Below are 9,970 nucleotides of genomic sequence, written 5' to 3' on the forward strand. Positions count from 1 at the left end.
ACTAAATTTAGCTATCAATATAAACCATAATAAGTCTAGAGTTTAGCAAAAATTTGAAACCTTTGAAATGAAGCATAAATCACTGTGGTGGCAGTTTTCCAGTCTGAGTCCCATCCAACATTTGTTGAAATGCTAGTAGTTGATTTGTAGTACACTATGAATCCATAGTAATAACATTGCAATCCAATAACTTGTAGCTGTTTTATCTACACCTCTGTTGGGTTCCAATATGTACCAAGGATTAAACATACAATGAAATCCTTGACTTTAAGTTTGGTTCAAAGGTCTCCACCATTGATATTAACTAGTTGCTATCAACAGTCACTTGATAATGAACTGCTGATGCAATCAATCACTTGTACTAGAGCTCCAGTTGGGTGAAGGTAGCTGGAAGATATAGCCCACTGCTTTCTCCCTTAGCTCCAAATATTCGTCCCTTATATAGCTCCAAATATTCATGAAACTCTGAAAATTCATTGCCATACTACTGCATTGTGTGATAAAAATTAATGCTGTACTGAAAAGCAGCGTAAAGGTGTAACAGTTGTTATTTTATTTGGAAGCAAAAATATGAGATTTGTAACTGCACATACTCGGTTTTATAAGGTGTACATGCATACATATTTAAAATTAATGTCGGCATATATACACACATGATTTGTTTCCTGTTATAGTGCAACAATGCATGGGTACATATTTAGGCATATTATAGTATAACTACAGCATACATTGTAGTTTCTTCTATATTAATTTAGTTTGTAAAATTTATGGTGCTGCAGTGGCATGATCAGACGATTATATGATACCTGTGAACCATGATACATGTCATTATAATATCTAGCCCTGACAACTGATCCGGGGTACTTAATCTCGTGTTGACTATAAAGACAATTATTAGATTTATAGCAATATAGTCATGCAAATTGCATTTACTGGTCACCATAATTATTACGTATCTATTAAGTAAGTCTCAAGTCTTCAAATAGAAAGGAGAAACCGAAGTGAAAACTGGTACATATAATTTGAAAAATAACCGTAAAAATGGGGTAAGTAGCTAGTCTACCATACCATACTTTTATGATGTCCCCAAAAACTTGGCAAGCATTTCATTCTAAAAAGTTTATATCTGCTACTCTAACAAAGTAGGTAACACTATGGAAGAGCATTCATTCTGTGAATGCTATTCCAGGTCTGTGAGAAAGCTTAAAGCCTGTGAATACAGGGAGTCAGAAGCATGTAGCTAAAATGTAAATGAATGCAGAAAAATCCCAGATCCAGTGGTGACTTGATCCCCAGTGAAATGCAGTCTAGGCAACGCCAAAGGAGTCATAACAGCTTTCATGAGTGGTTCTAATGCTCTAATTTGATTGTACTCTTCAAAATTTAATATTAGTTGTGCGATGGACAATTTTAAACAATGTTATTGAACTATAAATCAGCATAAATCACTGTTCATGAGTACACCCAATGAGACAACAATATTAAAAATTAGATATCACATGAACACTACAGTTACTTTGCTAATTCATAAATATGTTGTTCTTGGATAGACTTTCTACAGTTCACATCAGGGGTAGGATTCTTTGTCATACCAACTGCATATCTAGTACTATAAGATGGATTAACAGTCATCTTCACTTCTTGTTGTTTGTTAGAAAGATCAAGTGTGGCATAGTCTGGAACTGTCACTGTTAATGTGGTTGATTTCTCCAGTTTATCACCGTCCTTACTGGAGTTGCCATGACTTCGCATCAACCTGTAAGCAACAAACTTAAATGCAGCATGTATTTATGTTACCGGCATAATAAAACTGATCAGATACACAGGTTATTCACAAACTTGACATGTACTGTAATTTCTAAAGCCTTGTTAATTCTGTTAAATGAGCTCAGTATGTATGAAGTCCATTATAGAGAAGTCTGTTATACTGTATGCACACAGATTGTATATATATATATATACATAGATTATGTTCTTCATGTACCATAGAATTAATGTGTAAATGTTAGTATGCATGAATATACTTAGTGGCGGATCTAGAAATTTTCAGAGGGGGTTTCAGTTTTCAAAAACTGTGATCCCAGACTGAGAAGTGTCTAGTCCAGCTGGGGCTGTTAGGCTGAATCAGCTTAACTTTGATAGCTCAGTGCATGGCATAACTCTTTAGCTTAAACTAGCTAGAAAGGAATCCGTAAAAATCACTCCACAACAATTGTTTCACAGTTGAATCTTACCATTCCAGGCCTTCACAGAAAGTTTTGAAACAAAACAGCACTTGTACTCAGTGAATAAATTAGAGGCACCCACACTATTTTCAGAGGAGGTTTCAGCTGAAACCATTGCAACCTTCCCTGTATCCGCCACTGATACTTGCCAGTTACAAATATGGATACTATTTATGTAAGACACTACTGAATACACTATATATAGATCACATCACCTTCTCTTTCTCCACTGCAGCAATAAAATGACACATATTACAGTAATAGTAAGTCCAGTAATGAATACAGCCGCCACCGTTCCCACTACAACACCAACAGCCCCACCATCACTGCTCTCTGTAGAAGCTATAATTATGAACATAAAATATTTATGTAAATATCAAGGCTTTCTCCCACAGATTTTTTTGCATGTGTATTATTCTAATTTGCAAATCAAAAAAATTCTTTTGAAAAGCTGTGTTATACATACTGTATTTATGTACCAAAAACCTCTGGATTAAGGGGTACTAAAACACCACAAAGAATGTATAGTACAAACACGTATACACATGCAACTGTATTCCAGTGTTTACTACTAACAATTGGAATGAAAATTAGTGACCTAGCAGTGACCTTTACAATAAAGTGAAGAAATTATCACCTGACTACAGATGTAATGCATGCTTTAGCCATGAATGTCAGTAAACTTTTAAAACAGCAATTAGATGGCATACTGTATATTATTACCAGTGGAGTCCTTGCAAACATCTCCAGACCATCTTCCAACTCCAAACTTAACACCAGGTTCACTCTGTATCAACACTATCACTCTGACTTGTACACTGTACTCAGTATCAGGGTCTACATTAGGAATGGTCATCATCTGTTGGTTGGACATTGCTGGTGGATGATTTCCATTAATGATAATTGCATTATCTTGTTCTCCACATTTATAATATCTAATATCATATCGGTACACATCTCCTTCACCTTGACCACGATTAGGAACTATGGTATTCCATCTCACTTCAATTGTTCTGTTGTTATTAGAACGTGTGACTGAAACAGAGTCAGGTAGTTCTGCTGGGACTGTAACAAATTTGCTCATTTAAATAATGCTATTAGTATATGTACATACGTACCTGTACCATAAGTTTGACCCCTTACTGGGTTACTTGCCCCTCCCCTTCCAGCACTGGAATAAGTGACAATGATAACTGATAGCTTGTATGTTGGGTTGAGGCCTTCAATAAGGTAGTTAAGGGGGAAAGGCAGAAGCTCTGAAAACTGTCTTGCACTCTCTACATTAAGTGTTGTGCCATCTGTAACATTGTCCCAATAAACCTGAAACGAAAGAATAATCTGTTACTATATTTGGATATGTGATTGGATGTAAGTTAGCAACCTCCTTGTGTAATTCATGCTGTTTACAAGTAGCTACACTATTAAGTGCATTTTATAATACTGTAACATGTGTGTACGTTTGAGCATGAGGGTACAAAGGTGGACAAAGAGATCATTCTCATTCCCAGAACCCATAGTACAGAGTCATTCTTCCTTGCATGTGATTCAAACATCTGGCTCACAAAGACAAACATGTATGCTAGCTCTAGGTCATAGCATATGTAGGTCACAACATTAACTGGGTTGCAAAGGTTAAATTTTAAAACATCATTCTCATATGTACAGGTATGTCAATGATGAGGATAAGATGCTATCAGGTTAAGTACAATCCATTTTCTAATATGTATGTAATCTATGTATACCTTTGAAGCTACATAGATTTACAAAAATAGTGTTCCTGTTACCAATACCAGTACTGCAGGGGGAACTGCTACCATTTTCCCTTGTGATCCAAATGCCATATCCTATTAAAAGGCTCACACAGATGAGTATGCATGCTACATCTAGGCCTGTGCATGCATCACAACATTGGCTGGGTTATACAATGGTTTAATTTTAAAATCACTCTCTGAATGTAGGCATGCATATGTTGATGATAAGAACAGTAGTTCACTACTATTTGTATTAGGTAGAAAAGTGTATTTAGACCTCTTAATCATGGACACCCCACATACTAGTATGATATTAAAAGTGTCCAGAATGCATGATTTTAATGAGAGATTAACTCTATTGTGGATTCTTAACGTAACCACATATTATGCATGTCCATAAGTACACATACGTATGAGCATTAGTGTTATGAACCAGTATCAAAAAACTGGTTATTAACCAATTTTGTCTACGTCAAGTCAATTATTGGCTCAGAAGCCTTTAAACCAGCCTTTCCCACCCACGTGGTAAACCCTAAATTACCCCTGCTGACATGTGTTAAGTTAACATAACCTCAAATATGTGACCGAATTTTGGAAAATCACCCATTTGGGTGCACGTGAAATAATTAGAATTTTCATGTTTAGTGGGTTACTATTATGAGCAGAGCAGAGTTATAAAAAATAATATTAAAATTCTCTAGTAATTTAAGGTATTGAGGATGGCTTACAATCATTTACAAGTAGGTTTGCACTATAATGCTTGTTATTTGGTCATTAAATATTTTAAGTGTCAAATGCGCCTATATGGTTGATTTTCCAAAATTCGGTCAATAATATTATGTGATTGTAATAGCTGTTATCATGCTACATCAGTTTGGCCTTCATACACTACCACTATATGGCATGCATTAGAGCTATGCATAGTTTGGGGATTAACGGGGCAGCTCAGGACAATGCTAGGTGCTAGGTACTTCATTTGCAGGAAGTTGGCTGCTGTATTTCTATTGCTGAAATAAGCTAGTACTTAGTCATATCAAGCAGCCTGACTGCACCATGCCCAAGGTTCCCAAAATGTGAAATAATGTACTTAATATCAAGTGTGCTAGCACACATGATTGTATTGGTTGAGCGAGAGTGAATGCCTGTGATTAGTCAAGGGCAGGTGGGTGGGTGACTATTCTTGGCATTTTTGCATCAACTTTTAATCTTTATGACTGAATTCAGTATAAGCCGGTAGCAATTCCAAATAGCACCCCTTCTGCTACAAGTAGAGATTGCATGACCATGGTTAACAATTGTGGGTTCCAGTTCTATTAGCTGGAATTCAATACCAACTATACTTGAGGCTTCCTTGTCTGTTAAGTGGTAAATTGTGTTCATTGTAAGGCAGGATGTTGATGGTCACTTTGGTACAGGTGTCTGGATTCAGTGGAATGGAATGGTGGACTGGAATGGTGTAATGGAACAGTAATTAAAAAATTTCGACCAGTGGTCACTTCTTTATACAGACCACCTCATAAAGATGGTTTTACCTTAATGTCTAAATTTCGTCTATCTAATTAAATTTCTATCTTGTTGTTTTAGAGTGTATCCCTGGCCTTATTGTGTGCCACATACCTATAGAAAAGTCAGAGTGATCTCTGATTTGTGATACAGGAATACCCCCATGCAAAAACAGCTTAGCTGTACATGTACAAAAAGATGTGTCCACAAAGCTAAAAAGTTACTGACAACTAAAGGAGCTAATATCTGGTGAGGCAACTGGCAACTACACAGTAACAAAACTTTGGTCTTTTGTCGTTGACTTGTGCTGTCTTGCTGCATTCCTAATTAATTCCCTGTAACTATAATTGGCTAGTAAAATGGCTGCCTTTTTCTCCTCTACAATGACTACTAAAAAAGGTGCCAAATTACTAGCTAATTAGAAATTATAATTAGGACTTATTAGCTCTTTTAGCTGCTAAATTAAGTTTTAGGGACACATCTTTTTTTTTGTACAGCCAAACTGTTTTTGCATGCATGGGGTTATTGTTGTATCATTAATCTAGGCATATGGCACACAATTAAGACCACCCTATGGGGATTCACTCTAAAACAACAAGATAGCAGCAATTTAGACATTAAAGTAAATGGTCTTTATGATCACTAGGTAAAATTTTCTAATTACCGTTCCATTCCACCATTCCAGTCCACCATTCCATTCCACTGAATCCAGATGCCCATTTGGTGCCACTCTAAGACTTCCAATAGGCATGTTGAGTAGCACTGTGTCTGCTAATTTACAATGACCAAGACAATAACCAGTCATTCACCTTCTAATAACTGGTTTAGTAACTCAACAGGTTCACAACACTTATGAGCATATTACATAGTGTAGTTGTACGATAAAGAATTCTACAGAATGATTAGACAAGTACTTACCCTGTACTGTAGTAGAGGAAGGTCAGCATTAGGAAATTGGGGTGGCTGCCAATTCACTATAACCTTGGTCTGACTAACTGGCCGGATTTTTATGCTAGATACAACACCTGGAGTATTATCTGAATGAATGAATGATGCAGCACAAAATAATAAGTACACTGTATTTATTTACAACCTCCACACTAAAAATGAGCCTTAAAGGCCTTGATGCTGTTTGTGTGTCTGTTACTACTTCATTAACTTTAAATTTTGAAAAAGGCATTTTGATTCTTTGACATCCCTCTTTGACACTCTTCTTCATAGAAACCACCAAACAAAATTCATTTCTCAATAACCTTTTGGCTTGTTGGGCTCATTTTTTATGAAGAAAGGTATTGTAGATCTCTTAATGTATATAGACACATACAGGGTGTACAGGATGTAGCTTTAACTTATGAATGGGGTATACATAAAGTTACCCAATTGTATGGATAATGCATGCACATGTATAATAGTTACATCATTGAATATATATACATGGTTTAGTTATATACGTATATACATGTGCCCTGGAGTACATACAACATTCATTCACAAGTAACATTGTTACCTTTCACTTGCTCTGCTTCCCTCTCACCCACCCTCACTTCACTAAGGAATATCCACTGGTGAATACTCTCAAGTTCATACTGGAAGGAGATATTTAAGAATGTCACTGATTTTACAGGTGTGAACAGTGTCACTGGCCAAACTACCACCCCATTGTTGGACCAGGGTCTTGGTGATAACTCTACTTGGTTGCACTGTGTGGAATCACTTGAAGTAGATGCACACAATCTGACAAATGGAATATGTATTTTTAAACTCTCTTTTTTGTAGAAATACAATGTAATGTTAGTAAGCTCTGCCAATGGTTTAATAAACTCCATTGCAACAAATGGGTTAGGAGTGAGTGCTTTCTTCCACGTATAGTGTTTTAGCAAGTCACTAGTTTCTGGTACACTTAGGATGTTACTGGTGGTTTTTCCATCAAACAAAGCTGATGGCTGTGTACACCTCAACAACATTGAATCTCCTCTTTTACTTTGACTCTCAATGTCATGTCCTAAATTTACATCATGTACACTGATGCACTGTTGGTCTTGTAGGTATGGCAGGTTACTGTCATATTGGTTAGACTTCAACAGCCAATAATAGTCTGGCACCACTAAGAGAACAAAAGGTATACATATGTAACTGACCGTATTAAGTCCACAATAATACAATTGGCAACACAATTAACTGTGTACAATGTATATATGTATCATTAATTTCAACCACTTACCATCCCTGATGATTGCAGACTGTGATGAACTCATTGTGAGCAATACAAATGGCAAGTAGTGACTCAACCCCATCATAGCTAATGTGTACTCATATGCTACTAACTGTTGACACAGCTACAATATCTTGCATTTATAAAGTAGCTGGTTACCTGAGCATTTATAAGGTTTTATGTTTTGCCAACAGGTATGATGAAAACTCACAAGTGTGATATATGCATGCATATATTCTATCCCATTTACTAATATGACAGTACAGCAGTACACATCAATAGAATGGCAATTAACACAGTGGTTGCACAAAGCAGGGTGTTTGCTAATTGTATGTTATTCAAGTAATAGAGAAGCTGGTGTATCAGTGGTACCACCTATCATGTTGTATAGTTTCTATCATGAATGTTTGTATAGGTCAACACAATAACTGGCCATATAACTAATGTATATAAACTGGCTTCAAGTATTCTAAGTACCAAGGTGGAGCTACAGGTTACTGTACAGCAGAGACCACAAATCCTATACATGTAACTACAACAATTATTACATACAGTACCAGTAATTTCATTAATGGACTATGAGAAATCAAGTTTGGCATCAGCATGCGAGCATGTTTTGCAAGAGTAGAGTTGAATAAAGTATAATAGGGTGACCAGGGTAACCATATAGATATTAGTTTGTGTATCATGACAAATAGAAATAGAAAGCAAACCCAGCATTATAAATGCAGCCTGAAATTGACACCTTTTAGCAAAGAGTAAAGAGAAAATTGAAGTCAGCATAGATGTTAGTATTATATGGCATAGCAAGCCAGGCCCGTCCTTCAGCACTTAGTCATCTCCAGAGCTCAGTATTTTAGACTGAGTTTCAGTTGAGGGCTAAGAATCTATGTACATAATTTTTATTGAGTTTATACATAACTGTTGGATATAGTGACTCCATACTTCCATCATGATCATTTTGGTATCAATCATGATCCTTGAACTTTGACAAGTAGTCATTGTGTACATAGCATGGTGTGAACAATGGAGTTGCTACCACTGTTTCAACCATACTACATACATGCATTATGTATGTATTGCTAATATAGTTTTACTAATGCTCATACAGTGTGCATTGCACATGCCTTAATAAAATGGTACATTGAGGTTTACATAATTATAATGTTGTGTCATAGACCCAGAGGCAAAGAAATGGTGTCTCTCCCCCCTCCCCCATTTTAAAAGAGTGGAGGAGTAATGCCCCTCATTTTTCCAATGCCTAGTTGTTAAAGTACATACATAGCAACTATATTACCTCTTTTCATTGGCCAACTTACTTGATTCAGTAGGATTAGTAAAAGCCTAATGTAAAGCATCTCCATAGAAAAGTTGGATTTTAAGGTAATCCTTTATAACAGTATTTTCAAATATAATAATTTTATAGCTACAAGCAAGAGTTAATAATAGTAGGGAGCCCTCCCTACTATTATTAACTCTTGCTACAAGTAAAGGGATATTTACAGTGATTACATTTTGTTTGCTTTATAAAAGAAATGTGTGGGGCTTGATCAAGTAAGTGCATGTGCAGTCCCCAGACACTGTTACAGTAGCTCTGCATGTTATACCTTTATAGGATGCTTAAACTTTAACTAGAATTAATGGCTTAGGTAATGCAAAAGGAAGCATTTCAACCCACATGCAAGTATCAAGTTTGTTTGACCAATAGAAATTGTTCACAGAATAGCCTTTCTATATAGAAGAATAACATGATGTTTTATGATTCACCTAAAAAGGTGACTTTGAGCTATTGGTATGGCAGAATATTTGGTGCAATACAATAGTGAGATAGCAGACTTGGCACAAGTCAGGGTGTCATTTCAGCATACACACTGGTCTTTGTTATAGTTTTAATGATGAAAGTTCTGTTTGAGAGTTGACTGTTCTATTAGAGTATTTTGATTCATAGCAACTTTTTAGGGATTTTACAATTACTCCTAAATATTATTTTTGATCCATTGTTGAATTCCTATAGCAAAGAGAAGGAAACAATACTCTTTTTTTAATACCTGATCGCTATAGCTACCACTTCTGTCAACACAAACATACAATATAGGCTATACACAACAACACACAACACTACTACTTTTCAAAAAAAACACTGCCAATAAAAAAAGTATGGAGGAGGCTACAGTACCCCATATTAAAGCTACGCAATCTGGCTACCAGGAGAGGTATCACTGTGCTGCTAATGTAGGAAGTAGTGTTTTTCTAGTACTGGTATAATGTTCTAGTACAGT

At 36.0% G+C, this 9,970-nt stretch overlaps 1 protein-coding gene across 1 annotated transcript; it reads right to left on the reverse strand.

The window, feature by feature from the left end:
- Nucleotides 1–1,429: 1,429 nt before the first annotated feature.
- Nucleotides 1,430–7,792, reverse strand: LOC136247492 (uncharacterized). The gene is made up of 7 exons (XM_066039220.1): nucleotides 7,701–7,792; nucleotides 6,987–7,583; nucleotides 6,398–6,516; nucleotides 3,344–3,545; nucleotides 2,949–3,290; nucleotides 2,441–2,567; nucleotides 1,430–1,756 (listed from the first exon to the last, which is right to left on the reverse strand). Exons 1-7 carry the CDS (start codon nucleotides 7,774–7,776, stop codon nucleotides 1,513–1,515), a joined length of 1,707 nt encoding a protein of 568 aa, XP_065895292.1. The 5' UTR covers nucleotides 7,777–7,792; the 3' UTR covers nucleotides 1,430–1,512.
- Between the last annotated feature and the right edge of the window lie 2,178 nt (nucleotides 7,793–9,970).

Source organism: Dysidea avara, chromosome 1 (genome assembly GCF_963678975.1).
Source record: "Dysidea avara chromosome 1, odDysAvar1.4, whole genome shotgun sequence".
NCBI lineage: Eukaryota > Metazoa > Porifera > Demospongiae > Dictyoceratida > Dysideidae > Dysidea > Dysidea avara.